Source organism: Euprymna scolopes, chromosome 44 (assembly GCF_053919585.1).
Source record: "Euprymna scolopes isolate OS-2025 chromosome 44, ASM5391958v1, whole genome shotgun sequence".
NCBI lineage: Eukaryota > Metazoa > Mollusca > Cephalopoda > Sepiida > Sepiolidae > Euprymna > Euprymna scolopes.
Window position 1 is genome coordinate 33,797,068 of NC_136525.1, and position 23,318 is coordinate 33,820,385.

A 23,318-nucleotide genomic window follows, 5' to 3' on the forward strand; every position below is an offset into this window, starting at 1 on the left:
TTGCTTTCTTGCCTGCCGGAAAACTGCTTCTGTGGTACCAGTTTTCAAGAATTCTGGCAAAAGACCTGACCCAGCAAATTACCACCCCATTAGTCTCCTCCCACTTTTTGCCAAAATATTTGAGTCCATAATTAACCAAGCTCTAGTACAGATGCTAAACTTCTGACCGACCAACAATATGGATTTAGGCAAGCCCATTCCACAGCAGACATTCTAATCGTAATCTCCGAGCGTATATACCATTCACTTGACAAAGCAGGGGAGGGTAGAGTGGTAGCTCTAGATATATCTAAGGCTTTTGACAAGGTATGGCATGAAGGTCTTCTCAGGAAAATCAGATCATACGGTATCACTGGACGAATACTTAACATAATTAAATCCTTCTTAGATAAGAGAAAAATCCAGGTTGTCCTTGATGGCCGTACATCTAAACAATATGATATAAATGCGGGAGTGCCTCGGGGGGGGGGGGGTATCCTTGGACCTCTATTATTCCTAATATTCATAAATGACCTCCCTGATAAAATTGTCTGTGAGATGGGTATATATGCTGATGACACCACACTCTATAATAGACACGACAGGAAAACAAATGAACACATATCTAAAGAAATGGCAGAAACACTAGAGGATGACCTCCAATCTGTAGTGGAATAGGGACAAAAATGGATGGTCACATTCAATGCTGCCAAGACTAAACTTGTTTCCTTCAATAACTACAAGAAACCTTCTCTACCACCAATAGCAATGGCCAAAGACTCTTTATCTGAAAGCACATCTTTTAAACTCCTCGGCTCAACGTTTACAGGAAACATGAGTTGGAACAATTATATTGAGAGCATTGCCAAGATCGCTGCGAAAAAGGTAGGTTCTCTCTACCGTGCTAGAAAGCTACTAAGGCCTGAAAGTATCCTGTACCTCTATAAGGCCACCATTCGCCCATGTATAGAGTATTGTTGTCATATTTGGTTTGGTTGTTTTGTTTTATGGCATATCAACCCTTTTCAGGTTATTTAATGCAATGGCAATTAAAAGGTGGCTCCACACTCCCTAAGGCCTGCAAGCTGGGGCCCTCACCATCGGATATAGTTTAAGGTCATATCCAGGACCTTGTCATATTTGGGCCGGTGCATCTGCTACTAGTCTCTCACTCCTAGACAAGGTTCAAAAGAGAGTCGCCAACCTGATAGGTCTTAAACTATCATCCAAGCTTCAGCCTCTGTCCCATCGACGCAATGTAGCATCCCTCTACCTGTTCTACAAGTACTTTAATGGTGAATGCTTCGACGAACTGCAAGCACTTGTACTCCCTCTACGTAAATAACCCCCGACAAACTCGACAAGCAGTACAATCCCACCCCTTCACAGTAGAGATCCCTAGATGTAAAAGAGCCTTCTACTCCAGTAGTTTCTTCCCCAGAACTACTAGACTTTGGAACTCCCTACCAGGTTCCTGCTTCCCCAACTGTACTGACATACAGAAGTTCAAGTGTAATGTGAACCAACATCTTGCAGCCCAACTCCCCACCTAGTACCCCTGTAGCTTGTGTCCCTAATAGTAGCCCCCTACATCAAAGTGGCAATGTGCCTTGTTTGGGGTGAAAATGAAATAAAAAAAAAAAAAATTAAAAATAAAAAAAAATTTGGAAAAAAATTGCCGACTCATCTTTCAATACAAGAAAGAAGTTAGCATGTTTTCAAATTTAAATGTTAATAGCTGATTACTCCAAATTTTATTTGCTTGATGAGATTATAGTGAAGCAAGGGTTGTTTAATCCTTAACATAACCCCCCTTTCTGAATTGGCACTATCTATAGTGAAGCAAAAGTTGTTTATTCTCCAACTGTATTCCTTGGTATTTCATTTTTGTCTCTGCGCAACATTGAGTAGCCCTGCGCAATGCTACTATATAAGAGAGAAAGAAACACATTTTCGTTCTGCCTCGACAGGACGAGCATAAAAGTTATTTACAAACTCTAAGTGGATCATGAAGATAAAGGTCAACGTACCACTAAGGTGTCCAGGTATTGCAACATGAAAAACCAAACTTGTGATGAAGAATCCATCAATAAGAACTGAAAACCGAGTGGTGTTATGGTGGGTGTCGCCTCTTCATTTTCACTGAAATAAAAACAGGAAAAGACAGAACAGATTTTATTTGGTGATTTATACTTATCCCATTATTTATACTAAATTAGTATGATGACAGAACATATACTACACTATCACACCCTCGTCTATTCTTTGAATTATGAGGATGAGTCTCCTTGCTGCTTCAATGCAAAAAAAAATATATATATATATATATATATATATATATATATATAGCAAAAGAAATTAGCCTTCGATATAAATGTGTCCTTTATTTCAATACTAGCAGGCGCCTGGCAATGCCCAGTAGTAAAATACGCATAAATGTTATATTTTAATTCATACAGAAACTGAGACATGTGCATATTGTTTTTCCTAAACAGTTCATTTCTTGTAAGTAAAAAAAAAAAAAAAAAAAATACTTGAGCTGAGATCGAAACCAAAACCTAAAGACAGTGAGTCAAGAACAATAACCATTAGGCCAGCTTGACATGATTTTTAAAAAAGTGTTTTCAAACCTATTTATTTTTAATATAAGGAATCTGTTATGTGAACGATTCACACATGCACATTCGCGAAACAGTTGACAAACAGATAAAAATCTGATGTCTCCCCACCTACCAATTTTTCAATTTTGACCCATTAGCAGCCCTTTTTACCAGATGGAATCTGATTAAAAAGTTTTCCACAAGTCTGAATACCCTATATACCAAATTTTAAGTCTGTAGATCCAAAATTTATTGAGTACATAGGTTGAGAGTTGTCCTCACACACACATTCTCACTTTTATAGATGTAGAGATGACAAAAAGTTTAATAGTTCAATTCTATCTGAATGCAACAGCAACAAATCCAATGCGCATATTACAATTGTTCAAAATTAACAAATAATCAAACTCTTTTCAGGTTTTATCCTGATGCGTGATGTCTCTTGTTGATAATCTTTGGTATATCGGGCTGAAATTTCTGTGCATTTCAACCTAGTTCTTTGAAAAGTTTCTACATGAATTATTGTAAATCCCTCTTAAGTTTTAATAATTTGACTGCCTGTAACTTCTTTGATAAAGATAAGTAAAAAAAAAAAAAAAAAAAAAAAAAAAACGTTGTGTCTGATATTTTAAAGTTTTGATCAGTGGATTCAATGCCAAAAAATCTTTTCTAAAGTGAACATAGATAAGAAATTCTCATTTTTTGACATCCAATCATATTGATATTTTCTTCTTCCTTATTTTTTCAAAGTTGCTGTCTGTGTAGGCTGCAAATGCTTAGCATGCCAAATATAGTGTTGTGCTAAACTCGTGTCTTTCAATTGTCAGTAAAAATGGGGAACGGGGTGCTGAAAATATTTGCTAACAAATTATATACTTACGCTTTCATAAGGCCTGCATGAAGCAAAACTCCTTTGATATCACGGCTAACACATTCAGATGAGCCAACCATATAATGAAGAACGCACTAAAAAAATAAAAATTTAAAAAAATTTTTAAAAGTAAATAATAAAAAATATAAATAAATGAAAAACTGATTAAAATGATTTTGAAATTACAAGGGAGATTGTCATATGCAAAATCAGGTGCTTGTGCAGAATGGTGAATTTTGAAAGCAACACATTTCAGGTGAAAACACTTATGTACTTGCATGTCATGTCGAAATTAGTATAAATGCCAGAAATTATAAAAAATGATCCAGTAGAAAAATAATTATGGTACTTCTATATCATACAAACGAAAAAAATATTGAATTTCAAGTGAAACAAATGGTACCTATGTAATTGTCAGGTCTCAAATAGTAACATATTCAACAATTATGAAAAACGATAAGGTAGAAAAAATAATTACTAATGAAAAAAGAAATTTTTGAAAGGAAATGAAATCACTATATTACACTTCCTAAAAAAAAAAAGATTCTGTTGCTTACGTCACATGACGAACATAATTCAGAATGTCGGACAAAGTTTATTCCTCATATAAAGTTTATCGGAAACAGTTTTTCATTTGTAATTATTTTTCTACCTCATAGTTTTCTGTAATTTATTTGTGACATGACAATTTAACATTACAAGTTGATTTTTTCTTTTTAGATCATTATTATTTTTTTTCAACTTGCATGGAAAGAGCTATGTAAAAGATGCTTAAAACCGTTTGAATTATGCAAATACCATCAATAGTTTTGAAGTTATGAGAATTTCAAGTGCCAAAATTTAGGCATTTCCGTGGACATTTTTCTTTAGAAAAAGTGGGCTAAATTACAGACCTCAACATTTCAAGAAATTTGGTAATTTCGCCACCATTTATTTATTTTTAAAGCTATTCTCATGAAACTTGGCACTCTTATGTAAAATTGTGTGCTCTTTCTGATTATGCAGTCAAATCTGATGTATCTCTTTACCATAAGCCATGAATTATAAATTCAGATGTACAAATTTCAATTTTTTTTAATCGTATTATACAGTGAGTGTCTATTCATGAACAAAACTAAGTATTATAGTGGTATTTAAATATAACTTTATTGAGAATAGACATTTTCCTGCCTCCTCACCAAAGGAGAGCTTAGTCTGGAGTGAAGCCATTGAATGCCTAAAGAGCATTCATAGCCGGTATTTACTACTCCCCTCAAAGAAAAAAAATTGAGTAGATATGAATCAATCTCAGAAATAAATCGAAGAAAATTTTTTATATAGATTTTGGATTTCTGTAAAAGATGGAAATTCCCATAGTCGACCAGAACTTATGCATTTTGGGACCAGTCCAATTTTCAATTTTGTAAATCCTCTCTATCTGATCCAAAAGATACCCCTATTTTCTGAGATGCAACCATAAATCATACTCTACATGAATCCTTGATGTATCCTGATAAGCAACAGCTATATATTCACCAGTTGATGGTAATTTTTCTAATTTCTATTCTGTTGTTTACTGAAAATTCAACTATGTAAACAAAGAAATAAAATGGTAATTTTTTACCTTGTTTCCACCTTAACATTTAAAATGATTACTTTATAGGTTTTAAGGTATGCTGAAAACGAATATCGCATTTAAATTTTCTGCAAATTAGTGGTTTTCCAGATATTAAGCAATGTCATTTCCTATGTTATCGTTGGTGGCCATCTTGGTATGCGCGAGTGTGCAAATGTAACCCCAAGAAACTATGCGCAAATGCACATACCAAGATGGCCACCAGCAATAACATAAGAAATGACATTGCTTAATATCCATAAAGCTACTTATTTGCTGAAAATTTAAATGTAATATTCGTTTTCAGCATACCCGAAAAACCTTATGAGGTAGTCATTTTCAAGAAAAATGTTAAGGTGGAAACAAGGTAAAAATTTACAAAATGCATCACAATGAAATTCTTTATCGACCATCTAATTATTATTATTATTATTTAGATATCCTCAGTTAAAAAAAAAAAAAACAGGTTTGTCTTACAGATTCGAAAAAATGGTCTTGACAATGATTTAAAAATAAATTCAAGTTTCACCATATCTTTTTTATTTAATTGTTTGTTGAAAATACAGAATAGCTAACAAAGCACTCTTCCTTCCCCATGTTAAGAATGGGTTTCTAAATAATAATGTTAAAAACCACAAAATAGTACTGTTTGAAAATCAAATTTGAAAAACTTGAAAATAATTTTTTTTAAATTGACAAACTCAGAATATAAAATGAAACTGATTTCTCTGCTTTCGTTTTGAAAGCAGAAAAAAAGTTTTTTTTTTTTTTATTCTTTAGTCAGCTGAGCGCATAGAAAGCTGTTTTCCCCAAGCGAATTTGAATTTCTATAAAAGATAACATTTTAAAGAAATTTCCACACAATTAATAATTATCAAATATTTACATATTATACATGAAAGTAATTCTGAAACTATTATCTATATGAAAATGGATGATATATACCAATTTATCTTATCAATTTTGAAATATTCTTTGTCAACTTTGTTCGGTTGTAACTTTGCTTCCCGTGGTCGTAAAAATATAAATCAAAGGTCAGTAGAGATGCTTATATAGCCTGTAAGCTTACAGCCATATCCAATCAAATTTGAGTCTGCGCATATGTATCCAAACATAACATATGAAATGTAAACATTGAAAAATCTGTTTCCTTTTTTGTTGTCATTTTTTACGTTTTTTTTCATTTTTAACTTAGAGCATAAAAATATTGAACGCATAAAAGAAAAATATATTAACATCATTGGAATGCTTATTCTATTCTCTTTCCAGCAATGTAATTCTTTTAAAAATTGACCCACAAATAAAAAAGATATAACTTGTTGAAGCACATTAGGTATGTAATATTGCCGATGTCCAAGAAATAGTTTCCAAGAAAATAGCTTGTAATGCTAGGCAATTTTTTTTTTTTTTTTTTTTACATGGGGGTCACCACTTATCAAGGCCCGAAGGCCACTCAGGGATAAGGGTTATTGCGTGTACAGTAATCAATGAGATAGTATTGTAGTAATCATTAGTACTGATGGTTTTGATAGAGTGTCTTATTTAACGGGGCCGTTTGTCAGGAGTTTGTTTATGTTGGACTTGAAGACGTCCAAGTTGTAGTCAGATGGGAAACAGGCAAGCGGCAGAGAGTTCCACTGGTGTGCAGTTCTAAGAAAGAAGCTTTGCTCATGGAATCTACGTTTGGATTTTGGCACAGATAAAGAGTGGGGAAAATTATTGACAGTAGTTTCAACCAGACGAGTGTTTCTTGTGAAAGATTGGCGAGGGGGGATGAGGGATTGGAGCTCAGACAAGCACCTGCCATGGAAATAGCGATAAAACAAAGACAGGCTCGCAACGTCTCTTCTGTGGGAGAGAGGTTGCAGGGAAGAGAAAAGGGCATCCTCCACTAAACCACGAAGTCTATTTTGTACTCTGTCAAGGCAGGATAGGCTCTTTTTAGCAGCTCCTGCCCAGATGTGGCAGCAGTACTCCATCTTTGGACGTACTTGGCTTTTATACAGATAGAGAATTGCATCAGTAGTGAGATATTTTCTGAAGCGGTAGAAGGATCCCACCATTTTCTCAGCGACCTTGTTTGTTTTATTTGAAATTCAGTAATTTTTTTGTTATTATAATAAAGAAGCACCATAATTACAAGTAAAAATAAAATTTTTAAAAGTTTATTGATTTATAGAATTTTATCATGTGTTAATATGGAAGAGTTAAATTCTAAGGGAAATAACTGCAATCGATCATTTTGATGAAATAATTTTAATTCTTGAAAATCTGATATTTTAAAATACAAAATATTGGTCCGCTATTGTGGATGATTTCTTTTTGTAAAAACAAGATCCAGCACATCTACTGGATGATTTTTCGTAATTTTTAGAATTGATACTAATTTTGCCATGACATGTAAGTATGTAATAATGTTTTCACTTGAAATTTCAAAATCCAGTATTCTGCAACAGTATCAAAGAATTTCTGAGATCATAAAAAGTACTTGAATACCCATTCCAGTGTTGTAGTGTCAGTTTATATTGAGAACCGTGTATCAGTGTGTATATGTATATATGTATCGAGACTGTATATCGGGATGACAGATGATGGGGATACATTCATAAGTGAACGAGACATTTATATATCACCGTTACACAGAACGAGGCGTCATTTGTATAACGGCGTAAACGGCGCTGACAATTCTATTTGCGCATATTATTAATACGGAGCTGGGAGAGATATTTATACAGTCTTTTAACTCATCAGAGGGGAGATACTTCTCTATGATGATAATGGTGGGGACACATAATACTTGGAGGGAGTTATACAAAGTTCATTCACAGATGATAGACAAAAATACATTTACCTTTCAGTTGTGACGACGACGACGACGACAACGTTTACAAATATATGATGCTCCTTTTATTCTACGAGTTGTTGATTGATGAATCAGGAACTCAAGCTCTTTTACGATTACATTGTGGTATTTTCTCTTTTCTTCCCCACTTTGCCTCAAAGGGGCGTCAGCTCCCAGTTTGGCCGACTCGACTCTTGACTGACTCCTAACTACGAACCCTGCCTCAATATATTGGGAATGTTCTTTCTTGATGACGTCAAAGCAGGTCTCGCCACGTGAATGAATTTCACATAGATTTTACCTATGTATGTCCAAACAGGCTTTTAGCAAACAAAGAAATTCCTAAATTGAACTGTTTCATTTATAACCTATTTATTTCATAATTATTTCTAAACAGCATTGTTTATATCTAATTCTGACATAAATAATATTTAGTTATTCCCAAGAACAATGACAATCGTTCAACATCCCTAGGATTTCAATATGTATTATTTTTTAACGTTTCTTACTGGGTTCGATTCTAACCGTTTCCAAATATCATTTTAAAACTTATCTAGTTTGCTCTTTTAATTACTGGGGTCTGTCCCTTTTCATGTAACATCAGGACAGATGAAATTAATTGAACAGAAAAATTTTGTATAAAAAATTACAAACAATGATCCAGTATGAGATGTGTTAGATGCATTCACAATTACCTTGTGTTTAACAGTGGCGGACACTTATTTCAAGTCAAGGGAGCTAAGTCAGTTTGTCATACTGAATTGGTTGCCCAACTATTCCACATTAAAACATCCGATAAAACTCGATAATTCAATAAATTCTATTTTTAATTGTAACTAGCAGTTCAGCCTGGCTTTGCTCAGGCCCTATGTACTGTTCATAACTTTATGTTCATATGTATATATATATTAAAAAGTTTGACTCATGTCCAGGTAACCTACATCTAAAATTTTAAGTGTTAAGACCCAAAATTGGTGGAGGAGTTTGGTAGAATCTGCAAAGGTCAACTCTTTCAACTTTGATCTCTTGGCAGCCAAATTTTCACCCCAAAACTGATTAAAAAGCTTGCTGCATGTCTGAATACTCTTTATGTAAAATTTCAAATGTTTAGACCCAAGATTGGTTGAATAGTTTGCTAGAGACCGCAAAAATCAAATCTTTTGAACTTCAACTCTTTGGCAGCCAAATTTTCAGCCAAAATCTGATTAAAAAGCTTTCCCTATGTCTGAATACACTTTATGTAAAATTTCAAATGTTTAGACCAAAAAAATGGCTGAGTAATTTGATAGAGACTACAGAGGTAAAATTTTAAAAAACGTTGACCCCAATTTTGACTCCTTAACATTTATTGTTTTGGGCTCAAATCAAATTAAAAATGTTTGATCTATGTCCAAGTAACCTATATCTAAAATTTCAAGTGTTTAGACCAAAAATTGAAGGAGGAGTTTGGTAGAGTTTTCAAAGGTCAAATCGTTGAACTTTGACCCCTTGACAGCCAAATTTCTGGCTGAAAACTGATAAAAAATATTTTCCCAAATTTCAATACCTCTTATGTCAAATCTCGAGTCTGTAGACTGAAAATTGACAGACTAGTTTGATAGAGAAATGTACAGACACACAAACTCATAGACAGACAATTTAACTTTTATAGATATATAGATAGATTATTTTTCTACTGGATTGTTTTTTTGGAACTTTTTGAATTTATACTAATTTCCCCCATGACGCTTTTTTTTTTTTTTTCCCCACTTGGGAGTCACTACTTATCGAGGCTCAAATGATAAAGGCTAATTAATCTAAGGTGGAGGGTGGAATGATACATTTGTTGCTCTAAAGGAAACAACACTTTTGCTTCATTTTAAAACTTTTAATGAAAAAATCAATTTAGGTAACTTGATTATATAGTACAGCTGACATCTATTCAATGTGGAGAATACTCAGCAGATGGCGGCAATCAGGCTGGCTTTAGTGTTGTGGGAGGTCATCTTCTTGACGGATGACCAAACTAAGTAGTCCAGTGGGTTCAGGTCAGGGGAGGAGTCTTGCCAGTGAAAGAAGGATATAAAGTCGTTGCACTTCTTCTGAAGTTAAGCCTTGGTTTCTTTGGACCTGTGGGCCGGTACCAAGTCCTGCTGCCACTCCCGGGGTCTGCGAGCAGCTACCTGATTGCACCAGGGGATCATCACTCTTAGCACATCCAGGTACATTTTGGTGTTGTGAGGTGGCATGAGGTGGCCCTCACTTGAAACCACACCAAAAGCCATAACCGTGGCCGATAACTTTGTTTTCATCACGCTGGGCACGTCCCTGTTATTCATGTCAATCCAGCGATGGTTCTGGTTGTTGTGCACTTGGTCCTGGCAGATTCTTTTTGTCTGAAAAGAACAAGAGCATATTTGGCTTTTCGGGATGCTTCAGTTTGTTGAGCAACCTGATGAACTTGATTAGCCTGAGGTTCTTTTTCTTCTCAGTCAAAATCTGGCTCGTCTGCCGCCTACAGGATCGACACTTCAAGTCCTCCGTCACACATGCATCTACAGTGTGTCTAAAATACCTAATTCTCTGGCAATGTTCTAAGTAGGCCACTGGGGAGTTTCATCAATGATTGCCTGGACCTTTTCGATGAACTCCTTTGTCTGAATCTTCCTGGCAGTGTCCTTGGCCTTGGGTTTCCACTCCATCATTTCCAAAAGGTTGTCCGATATGTTGAGCAGTACCCTCAAGCATTGAACCGCCCGGATTTGCATTTTGAGGGTGTTGGCAATGGTCCTGTTGTCATAACTTGGATCGGTAGAGAGCAGGAGTTGTACAGCAGTACATCTCTGATCTCGCTTGTCGAATATTATATCACTTTCAGATATGATAGAAGGCTCCTATCGCTCTTGGGATTTCTACACAACTGGTCAACTAGTAGATAGTCCGCAAAAAAAAAAAAAAAAAAACAGTTTTCCTCAAACGGAAATGGAATCATGTCATTTTATCTAGGGCGACAATTTTATTGTTCCACCCTGTAGTAATCATTAACAGTGCAAGTTGGATTAAATTTGATTATTTATGGGACGCTTAAGTACGTAACATTTTCACCTGAAATTTGTTTGTTTACATTGTTGATCTTTTAAACAAACACCCACGATTTCACTTAAAGAGGAAGAGTCCAAAAAAGATGTCTCGGTTGAAACAAAGGAAGAAAATTTTTAAAAATAAAAAGAAATTCAGAAACCTATTTTGTACTAATGTATTAATGTAGAATAAAACTAAAAAGAAAATTAAACTAAAATTATTTATATACAAAATTCCAATTACAACAAAATCTGGTACTTCTGCAGTTTATGAACCATGCTATTTTTTATAGAGCATTTTCGGTTCTTGTCTAGAATTCCATCTATATTAAAAAGAAAAATAAAGAAAAATCTGTATGTTGTACGTAACCATGATGAAACGAAAATGTCATATTCCAAAAATTATGTAGATTGATCAAGTAGTTTTGTTTTTAAATGATTCATGGGAATTTGTGGGCATTACACCATAAATCTAGTAAGTATAAATTATTGTTGAGTTATCTGCCTTTGTTTTTTGACAATTTTTCAAAATGGCAGGCGAAACAGTCATTTCTCAGATAAAATTTGATTTTCTTATTTAAAAATAAAACTACTTGATCATTTTGTCACAGGTACATACATCATACAGATTTTTTTTATTTTTGTTTTTTAATATAAGAAGAATTCTAGACAAGAACCAAATTTTCAAGTTAAATTCGATTTTTATGATATCTTTTGTTTATTAAATTGTTAGGTGAAAGTACAGAATAGTTAACAAAGCACCTCCCTCCACATGTTAAGAATGAGTTTTTAACTAACCTTATTTCAGCACGGTTCATAAACTGCAGAAGTACCACAAAATCTTTATTTTCACTTACTTCCCACCGTTCATCAGCATAGTTATCAAGAAATGCTGCATCTTTGCCATGTTTGTCTGGTGGTAAAGGTCCACCACCCGTCCATGCGTCACCTCTGAGAGGAAGAAAACAATTATAGAGTTAGCAGAACTCAAAGCAAAATAAACAATCCAAGAAAATCAAAATAGAAAGTAATAATTCATAACAATGGCCTGCGTTTTTTTTTTTTTTTTTTTTTTTTTTCAAAGGTGGAAGGTTTTTCAAGTGAATTATAGGTTTTTTGGTACGCAATCCAAAAATACCATCCGTTTCCTTGGATCAGGTCTTCTAATTTTTGAGATATGAGAAGTGTGATTTTTTGGGCCTTGTATAGTACTAAGTATAAGGAAAATGAGGCTGCAAGTATAGCCTCTTCTTTTTTTTTTTTTTTAGCATAAAAATTATACTGTAGCATCCCGAAACTGATTCTGAAACCTAATGATGTTTTTGTTTTTGCTTTCAGGAAACCGAAACTGAAACTGCATTGACAAACTGCAGTGACAACAATGAAACTGAAAATGGTTTCGAAAAGTGTGATCTCCAATCAATGTGACTGATTTTACAAGAATCTGTGTTTCTTGTGTTTCTATTTTGGATACGTATCTTAGATTGACAGAAAATGGAACGTAAATGCACAAATCATCCTGATAGATTGTGCTACATATGTGGTAATGTGATTCTTCCTCGTCGACTAGAAAATATAATTGATTTTGTGAAGAATGCATATCATGCTTACTTTGGAGTTAAGCTTGGGGACCAGGACAAGTCATTTGCACCCCATGTTAGCTGCAAAACGTGTTGAAAACTTGCGTGATTGGAGAAATAAAAAAAAAAAGAATGAATATAGCATTCGCTATTCCAATGGTTTGGTGAGAGAGTAAAGATCATGTGTCAGACTGCTATTTCTGCATGACTAATCTTAAAGGAGTCAACTGCAAGAACAAGCATTGTATCCAGTATCTTAATGGTCTGTCCGCCATACAACCAGTCCCTCATGGTCCAGGCCTGCCCGTTCCCAAGCGAGATGTTGTAATGGAATCTAGCTCTGAATCAGAATCTGATAATGCACTAGACAGGGCAGAGGGTGGAGAATACATGCCAGAAAAGAACAACCGGCTAATGCCTCTAACACAAGCAGATCTCAATGACCCGACACGGGATCTAAACCTATCAAAGGTATCAGCACAGCTTCTGGGTTCTCGTCTTCATGAGAAAAATCTGCTAGCACCTGAGACAACATTCTTTTGGTAGCGAGAGCGTTAAAGAGAATTTAGACAATTCTTCACAACCCAGAAGGACTCGTCATTAGTTTCCAGTAACAACATTGCTCGTTTGATTCAATCAATGGCGCTGGACTATGTTGTTACTGAATGGAGATTGTTGCTCATCGACTCTTCCAGCAGAAGTCTCAAGGCAGTCCTCCTTCACAACGGAAATAAATAATCTTCAATTCCAATCAGTCATTCGGTGCAAATGCAAACATGGATCAGCTACTGTCTGCTCTGAACCACAATGACCATGATTGGGTGATCTGCAGAGATCTTAAGGTAGTTGAATTGGTTTTGGGACTACAGGATGGGTATACAAAGTATCCATGCTTTTTGTGTTTATGGGATAGTCGGGCTGGTGATCAACATTTTGTCAGACAACAATAGCCACCACGACAACATTTGGAATGTGGTTCACACAATGTTCAGGCTCCTTCTCTTGTTGAACCAAACAAGGTCTTACTCCCACCTTTACATATCAAACTGGGATGAAGAACTTTGTGAAGGAAATGGCAAGGACAGTATGGGATTTACTTTTCTTCAGCAGAAGTTTCCTCGGATCAGTCTGGAAAAACTTACGGCTGGCATCTTTGATGAGCCTCAGATAAGGGAACTTATGAAGGACTCAATGTTTGACGATGCACTGAATGCAGCTGAGCTGTCCGTTTGGTGGTCGCTTATGTCAGTGATAAGAAACTTTCTAGGAAATAACCAAAATGCAGAATACAAGAAAGAAGTCGATGAGTTCTTGAACAGTTTTCAAAATTAGGGTTTCGCATGTCAGTCAAAATGTACTCTCTACGGTCCCACTTAGACTATTTCCTTCAGAACTGTGGTGACTTCAGTGGGGAACAGAGAGAACGTTTCTACCAAGATATCCATGTCATGGAAGAATGCTACCAATGCTCGTGGGATGTGAACTTTCTTGCGAACTACTGTTGGTGTTTGAAACAAGATGTGGTGGCTGTCCAACACAGAATAAAGTCACTGAAAAGGCCCTTCATCCATGATTAGATTTTCTGTAATATATCCTCTTTATCTTCTAAACTATGCAAGAAAAATTTATTTTCTCAAGAATTTTTTTCCAAAATTAAAGGGAATAAATAGCATTAAATGGCATTTTTAATTATTTTTACCACCTCGTATCTCAAAAATATGACCTGATTGAACAAAATGAGTTTGATTTTTAGATTCTGCACAGCAAATTACCCTAAAATCACCTATCAGATGCTTTACCTTCGAAACTTTGCAGATCAGTGTAATGCATGCACACACACACTCATCATACACACACACACACTCATACACACACTCATCATACACTCATACACACACACTCATGATACACTCATCACACACACACACTCATACACACACATCATGCACTCATACACACACTCATCATGCATATACACACGCACACAGCTCACATCATCTTTTGTTTAACATTCGTTTTACATGCTGCCATGCATTGGATGGCTTTAAGAGATTGACTTCTAAACTAACAAAATTTTTAATTCTTCATCTCAAGTGTCTCACCATCACTTTAACATTTCAACTGGTGCTTGTTAAGATAGAGTTGATAGATTTAGTTTTAAAAAATGTCGTTTGTAGCAAAAACAATATTACATACTTAACTGTCATGTCGAAAATAGTAATATATCCAAAAATTACGAGAATTCATCAAGTAGAACAACTGCTATTGTGTTTTTAGTAAAAAAAAAATGTCTATTGCTAGAGAAAACAAATATTGCAGCTATATGTATAAGTCATCTAAAATAGTTATTTCAGAGTTATGTCCCCTGTCTGTATTTACTTTATAACGTCTAAGAAAACTAATTTTACATTAAAAAAAAAAATACTATAATTGCTATAGACAACAAATATTGCAACCATGAACAAATAATCTAAAATATTCCTTTCAGAATTATGTCCCCTGTGTGTAGACTTTTACTCTCTACTTTATAACTTCTAAGAAAAATGCAATTTTATACAATTTTTCCATAAAAATTATTTTTAATTATAAATAACTTTCTACTCAATGAATTTTCGTAATTTTTGGATATATTACTATTTCCGACATAACAATTAATTACGTAATATTGTTTTTACTAAAAATGACCTAGTTTTAAAAATCAGTCTGTCGACTATTTTAACAAGCACCTTTTTCATGTTAATTAAACAGTTTGTACGTTTTCAACAAACGCACAGGGTGCACGTTTCTGACGTTCAAAATAGAAAGTAATAATTCATAACACACACACACACACATACTTACTTACATGCCATATTTTGTTTAACGTTTATTTTTACATGCTGTCATGCATTGGACTGCTTTAAGAGTGACTTCTAAACTAACATAACTTTGGTCTTTCGGCTAAGAGCAAAGTGTAGTATCTGTTCTGATATTGCACTTCACCTTTTCTGTTCTCGATTATTGGAGGAGAAATCCTTTCTAGATTGAGACAATTTTAATTTTTGTTCCTATCCAGAGTGCCCCTTTTTGCCACATTAAAAATCGACCCTGTGTCTAATTCTACCCTCATGGGGATGCAAGTAAAGAGGAACATAATTTTGGCCAGGTCTTTATATATCCTTCTCCATCTCAAGTGCATCATTATCACATTTTCGCGTTAATCAAACGATTTGTACATGTTGTTTCCAACAAATGCACAGAGTGCATGTTTTCATTAGTGAGTGATCAAGAGAAAAATCAACAAAACAAAGTCTTATATATATCTATCTATATATATATATATATATATATGTATATGATTACTTCATTTAATCACATAAATTAATATACAAAAGTATAAATTTATGGGTAAACTTTAAGTATTTACCTCAACAGTGCTCAATACGTGGGTAGAGTTAGGTAGTAAGTTATAAAATATATATGGCAATTAAGCTATACAGAATATTCCACGTTTCATCAATGCCTGGATGAATCTTAGTGTGGATGAAACACAGAATATTCTGTGTAGGTTAATTGCCATATATATCGATATATATCTATATATATATATAGTAATTAAGCTACACAGAATATTCCGTGTTTGGATACGGTCTCCGCTAATCGAGCCAGAGATGTCTCGTGTTGCGGGGTTCGAATCGTTCGACTGGTGTTAATCGTGACACCCTGCACTGAAGAATCTCGAAAGGATGAAACACTAGTGTCTGTAGGTATTTAATTATTACAGTAAAAAATAATTATATATATATATATATATATATATATATATATATATACACATTGCGCAGTTGCTGGTCTTATTTCTCCGATCATCACTTTCCCATGTGTGGGCCGTTGATCCCTCCTTGTTGTCGATCTTCTGTTTAACACGAGACAAATCTACTCATGCAGGAAAACATGATGGAGACTTGCTGGTTTTCAAAGGTTTTATTTAGAGAATGAGTGTTCGTGGGAGGAGAGACCAATATATAATTCTAATTACTTCTTAACTTGTATCTCAGATATTCATAAAATTTGACTTTCTTTATAAAAATGAAATTACTTGATCAATTTATGTGATTTTTGGAATATGAGGTTTTCTTTTTGGCATGGTTATGTAGATCATGCACATTTTTTCTGTATTTTTATTTTTTAATATAGGGGGAATTATTTCATTGGTTTGAATATAATCTTCGACACCTTGAGGAGGAATTCATTTGCAAGTTGATAGCTCCAATGAGATCCACTGGAGAAAGTACTAATCTGCTTGATAGCAAATGTTAAAACTCTTTTTCCATAGTCTTCTCTTTTATCTTCTTTTCTGGCCGTGTTATTGTATTTCGCATTGGCAATGTGCACAGGTTCACAAGTATAAAAGCAAATAAATCAAATGAAAAGAAAACACACTCTGTAGATGTTGGGCTCTGGGCGCATGTGTGACATCATCACAGAAAGCTGACCTCTGAACACTAAGATCCACGTAATCTGATGAGGCTTCTTTGTCATCAGTTGACGTCAGCTCACCACAATCTGCCTTTTACTAATTCCAACTAACTTAACCTCTATTGTTCAGTCTTTTGTTCTCACTCACTGCCATACCTTGATTAACAATCCTATTTTAGTTCCCTTTGTGTGCGTTGGTGAACAACTATTTGTTCTCCTGATAAACTTATTTCATCCATTTTTTTTTTTGTTATATTTTTTCCTCTTTTTTTTCTAATTCTTAACACCTGGGGGAAAGGGGCTAATGTTGATAGTATCATAAAAGCGGCGAACAGAAAACATGGATTAAAATGGTGGAGAAAGAAATGGAGCTGGTAACTGAGTGTCAGTCTTTTTGTTATCGTTGCTTGAACTGGAAATGGCTGCCAATGTATGTGAATGGATCATCTGGACTTGGTGAACTTGTTTGAAACCAGCTCAACACACCCAAGTTACAAAACAAACAAAGGTGCATCAAAGCAGCTTCATAAAAAAAAGAGAGAAAAAAAATCCGAGAAAGCTACTCACCCTCCTAACAATGCAATTTTCATGTTGGAACGAAACGTTTGGTTCAAAATGAATCCTAACATGCCCCCTGGTAGAGGCTGCTCATGCCACACTCTCAGGTCTGTGAGGGCTGCCATTGCCAGCTTATGTTCCCTGAAGAACAAGAAAGAAAGAAATCATATTCATGATAATCAGGATCTTTAACGAGAAAATCCAACATTGCTGCCGCCAATATCGAATTTTATAAAGAAAAAGTTTGGTCCAAAATTTGAAAATAATGTTAGAAAATATTTTATAAACTGATTAAAATCATTTTTTCTGAAACTTTTGGTGCAAGACAATTTATTCATTGAAAAAGATTTTTTTTTATTAGTTTGCTCTTCATTTAACATGTTCCTTCTATTTAAAATACATGCCAACCACACATCGATTGCAGACTAAAAACAACCATCAAAAACATCAGATATGTTTTTTTCTTTCTCCATGAGGGGTTAATCCCTGACTTCTCGGGGTTAATACCACTAGTGAAATGAAGAGAGAATTTTCTTTTCATATTTCATTTTATTTTCAATTAATTTTCGTTTTTACATAAAACATTATTTCTATCAGTGGACATGCCAATATTATCACAAGTTAACAGACAGGATCTTCCATGTATGCAGGCCTTCAAATATCTCCATTCGACACTGAGCCATGATGGCAAATTTCTTGGAGAAATTACTGCATGCATCAATGTGACGTGGCTCAAGTAGTGCACCGCTACTGGCATTCTCTGTGACCGCAAGATATGTGGACCGTCTAAAGTAAAAAATTTGCCAGATTGTGAGACAACTCGGAATGCTTACTGATAATGAGAAAGGTTAAGTGTTGAGACATTATGTTGAACAAAGATGGCGGAGGCGGTAGTAAACCAAATTGGCAAAGAATCAATGCAGTCAAGATCTCGAGTATTAAGTAATTTTTAGTAACAAAGATGGCAGCGAAGAATCAATGTAGTCACGATTCAGTCATTTTGAGACAGAGGTTGACAGCAAACTGAATTGAATCCAAACTCGATATTTTTTACAATAACGTTTGAAGCCTCTGATTGGTTGATTGCCATAACCGTTGTTATAAAAGTGATCATCAAAATCATTGGAGTCATGACCCCCATTAGTAATCAAAAATGTTTTAACAAGAAAGGTTGAGCGAATCAAAATACACATTTGAAGCTGCTACGACATCATGCTGATTAATCGCAAAATGACAGAATGGTCCCCACTGATCACCATTTGTTAAATTTGTTATCGCTCTCATCTAATTTTCCAATATGAAGATTTTTTTTTTCAGTAAAATTTTATTGTGTGCCTTTGTGAAAGTTATCAAAATGGATCAGACATTTATTAGAATTACATAAAAAAAAATGTGAAAACTTCTGTTTGCAACTTTTCTCTCACAAATGTGATGCTGCTCGTCTGACATTTCTATAAAATCTATTGTGTGTCTGAATTGTCTGATCTATTTTCTGCTTCCTTTGTTCCAGCTCGTTTGATTTGTTTGGATCATGGTCTTCACCAATTTGCTACCAATTTTTGTAGCTTCTTTCCAAGAACTGCAGGTTTGTGGAACTCTCTCCCTGCTGACCGTTTTCTTTCTCGATATAAACTTAATATTTTTTCAAGACTAAGATATAAGGTATCTCCTGTCTTCAAGATATTAATCTTTCATTCTTGCTAGCTACTAACATCAAACGGTTTCATGCCTTGTCAGGAGTAATATAAAAAAAAGAAAAAAAATTATTCACACACACAGATACATAACTGAAGTAAAAATAAAATAAACCTTTTTTTTTTTTAAGACTAAGGTCAATAGCATCTCTTATCTTTTTGATAATTATCTTTCATTCTTCTTTCTAGCTCTTTAAGTGGCTTTATGCTTTGTCTGGAGTGATAATTATATGAAAATTAAATTCACTTATAAAAAAAAAAAAAAAAAAGCTTACTTACTCATGATGCTTGCTCGATACCCAGTGTGCAACGACGGCCTGTGGGACGGCTTGTTCGACAAATAAAATTCTCATCACACAATGTTTGGCTAATTCGGGAAGTTCTCTGAAAAACATTTTAAAGAAGCATTGAAACATGAAACATTTCACAAAACCAGTTTTAGCTTATTTTATTTATCTCCTCTCTGGGGGAAGTTAGACAAAAGGTCAGATGTTAAGTTGAAAAGACAGTGCACTAGCATTAGTGCACTCTGGCCTACAAAAATGCCTGATAAGCCCCATCTGCATTCCCCAGTAGAAGTGCACCAGGCAATTAGTGATAAACTAATCTTTTCACAAAGAGAAGGTAAAGCCTGAGAGGATGGACCTCTAGACAACACATTTTTTTTTATCTCTCCAGGAAGTTAGGCACAAAGCCAGGTGTGTTTGAAAATCCGGCTCACTGGGATTAGTGCACTCTGATGCTCAAGAATTGCTTGAGCAAGCCCATTGGCATTGCCTGGTAGGGGCAGCTCTGGCAATCATCATTAAAGTAACGCACTAAGAGGTGGTGACAGTGGTTAAGTGATTAATGACACAAACTGACAACCTGGGTATGTTAAGTTCAAATCAAGTTTGTTCCACAGAAACATTTTCATCAAACCCACACTGGTTCAGCTGCAGCCTGGGTGGAGAGAGGTGTTGTCTAAAAAAGTGGTAGTAGGCAGGTAGGCTCGAACCCGTAATATGAAGAAGGAAAAAAAAAAAACAATGTCTTCGTTGATGCAGCCATGGTGCAAAGCAGAAGTCGAGCTTAAAATTAAGTGTAGTCAATCCAACAGAGACGATGACTTTCAAAAATGTTGAGGAAAAAAACGACCCCTCCGTGTACAAAACTGCCCACTTGAGGGTGAAGAAATGAATATTTTTGGCCAATTTTTCGATATTTGTCGTCTATTTATTTTTTTTTTTCGGAGATCTTCAGTTCAAAACAGATTCGTACAATATAACCTTTTTTCAATATTTTCATTTTTAATGTCTTGATTAAACTGTACAAGTGCCACTTCTTTTAAACGTTTTAGGGTAGTTAAAAATTTTTTTTTTTTTTTTTTTTTGCTATGGGAGATAATTTCTGTTTTGTTGTTGTCTTTTGTTTTTGTTTTTAAGCGAAAATTTGTGGTTTTAAAGCATTGCCAGTCAGACTTAGTGTTAAAAATGTTGACACTTGTGTTTGTTTAGGTTTGGAGATTTTTTGTTTTCATTTTTGAATAATTCTACTAGAAACAAGGGGTGACAATTGAGAAAGTTGCTAAAGTTTCCTGTAACTAATTAATAAAAGCGAATCAAACATTAAATTAAAACAATAACACAAACTAAAACGTTAATTATCATTTGTTGAATTTAAATATTTTTTTAGTTTTTATAAAATAATCAGAATTTCCAAATAAAGTTTTAATTTTTTTTATTCAATGAACAATCAGAAAAAAAAAAAAAAATATTCATTATATAAAATTTAAAAAAAAAATGACTAAAAATAATGTTTTTTAAAAAGTAAGTTTTCATAATAAAAATCATTTTTTTTTTTTGTGTTTAACGGCATGTCCACCCTTGTTGGGTTATTTTTAGCCGAATCATGGTTTAGTGTTTAAATATATTTTTTATTTATAAACAAAATTATGTGAATAAATATATTTATAGTTGAAGTATAGTTTGCACTAAGATTTAATTAAATTCGTAAACATTTTAATAAAAAAATTAAAAAAAGTAAATGCATGAAATGTACTAAAATGCGAGTAAATTAAAGTAAAAAAATTTAATATGAATTTGCATTATGTGTGTAAATTTGTAATGGTAAATATTTGCTACTTAGGTGTAGTTGTGTTTGTGTAAATCTGTGATGATAAATATTTGCTACTTAGGTGTAGTTGCATTTGTGTAAATTTGTGTGAAAGTATTATACTTGCGTAAAAATATTTAAAATGAATTTGCATTACGCGTGTTAAATTTGTATTAGTAAATATTTACTACTAAAGTGTAGTTGCATTTATGTTAATTTGTATAAGAAAGTAAAATTTTATTTAATTATACTTATGTATATTAAAGTGCAAAGGATTAGTTTAGAAATACTAATCCGTATCGATTTGTATTGTCTTGCTTATTCACATGTATATGAAAATCTATATTTTTGTATATATATATCAATTTCTTTAAGGTAATCGATTATGTGTTTGACTTTTATGTTTTCAAAAAGTTCTTTTATATTGCTGTCTTTGTAATATTTTCGTCTTATAGGCAGAAAATCAATGCATCCAGTAAGGAAATGTTTTGTTGTCAGCGGAACCTGACATGCCATACACTTTAAGTAAATATGATTGGGTTATGTATGTGTGACCTATACACAATCTCGTCAATACAACCTCTTCCTTTCTATTTTTCCTGGAATATTGTTCCCAGTTATCAATTGTTGGTTTAATGGCATATAGTTTATTGTTAGTGTAACCATTCCAACAAATTTGCCATTGTTTTTTAATGCATTCATTTATATATTTTTTTTTAATCCATATAGGGGACTTTAAAGTTTTCATCTTGATTTTCATTTAGAGAAGCTTTTGCTGTTATGTCTACCAATTCGTTTTCTGATACCGATGTGGCTAGGTATCCAGCAGAGTACAATTTCTTTTGTTTTTAAAAATTTGCTTATTCTAGCCTGTAGGGTTGTTAGACTTTTGTGTTTTTATTGCTGTTATAGCTGATAGCGAGTTGGAGAAAATTACATATTTTGTGTTGTTATCCCTGGAGATGAAATCAAGCGCTAAATCTATTGCACAAACCTCTGCATTAAAGATTGAGGTTTCTTTCAAGAGATGCTTTTTTTTTTTTTAATTTTTATTACATACAGCTGCACTGCCTGTTGCATCTACCTGTTTTGAGCCGTCCGTAAAGATGTATGCATGTTTAGGATAATTGTATTTGATTTGTTCAAATTCTTCTTGATAAACAAGAGAGTGAGTTTTTCCTTTACAGTGTTTGCTAAGACTTAAGTCAACTTTTGGTACTATAATGTTCCAAGGAGGTATTTTTGGAGTAAATGTTTTGTGAATTTTTGTTATCGGGATCTCTGCGTCTTCAATAATGGGTTCCATTCATAGGCCAAATATTTTAATGGTTTTTTCTTTTTGTTGAAATAAATCTTTGTACTTGGGATAAAACGTGCAGTCCTGTGCAGGATTGTGGGGATCTGCCTTCAATTTTGTATAATATAGCAGTGTTAATTTGTTATATCTGAGGTTAGGTGGAGGCTCATTTGCATACAAACTTTATACTGAAGATGTTCTGAAAGCTCCCAGTGCAAGTCTCAATCCTGTATGGTAAATGGGATTTAAAATTTTAACATAGGATTTTCTTGCTGCTTGGTATATACAGCTGCCATAGTCAATTTTTGACCGAATTAGGGATCTGTACAGGTTTAACAAGGTCTGACTGTCAGCTCCCCAGTTTGTATGAGCCACAACATGCAGAAGTTGCAGTGCTTTATTACATTTTTTTTTAACATAGTTTATGTGGGGAATAAAATTTAGTTTTTTATCAAAAACAATTCCTAAAAACTTGTCTTCATCAACAAAGGGGATATCTTCTCCATCGAGTTGTAATTTGGGATCATTGTGTAATTTGTGTTGATTGCAAAAATGAATGCATTTAGTTTTATTTTTTTTGAAAATTTAAAACCATTTTCTTTTGCCCATTTATTCATTTTGTTTATGCTGTGTTGCAATTTTCTTTCAATACTATGGATCTGCTTGGAACGATAGCAATCATCCACGTACAA

The 23,318-nt window shown here is 34.0% G+C and overlaps 1 protein-coding gene across 1 annotated transcript in view; it reads right to left on the bottom strand.

Annotated features, from left to right (window-relative positions):
• Nucleotides 1-23,318, bottom strand: part of LOC145268779 (general transcription factor IIH subunit 4-like) — a 65,976-nt gene that overhangs the window by 37,995 nt on the left and 4,663 nt on the right. Inside the window, exons 2-6 of the mRNA XM_080124391.1 lie at nt 19,515-19,619; nt 17,551-17,682; nt 11,803-11,896; nt 3,460-3,545; nt 2,010-2,121 (exon numbers count right to left, since the gene is read on the bottom strand). Of these exons, the coding sequence (XP_079980517.1) occupies nt 2,010-2,121; nt 3,460-3,545; nt 11,803-11,896; nt 17,551-17,682; nt 19,515-19,619 (529 nt within the window). The remainder of the gene's footprint in view (nt 1-2,009; nt 2,122-3,459; nt 3,546-11,802; nt 11,897-17,550; nt 17,683-19,514; nt 19,620-23,318) is intronic.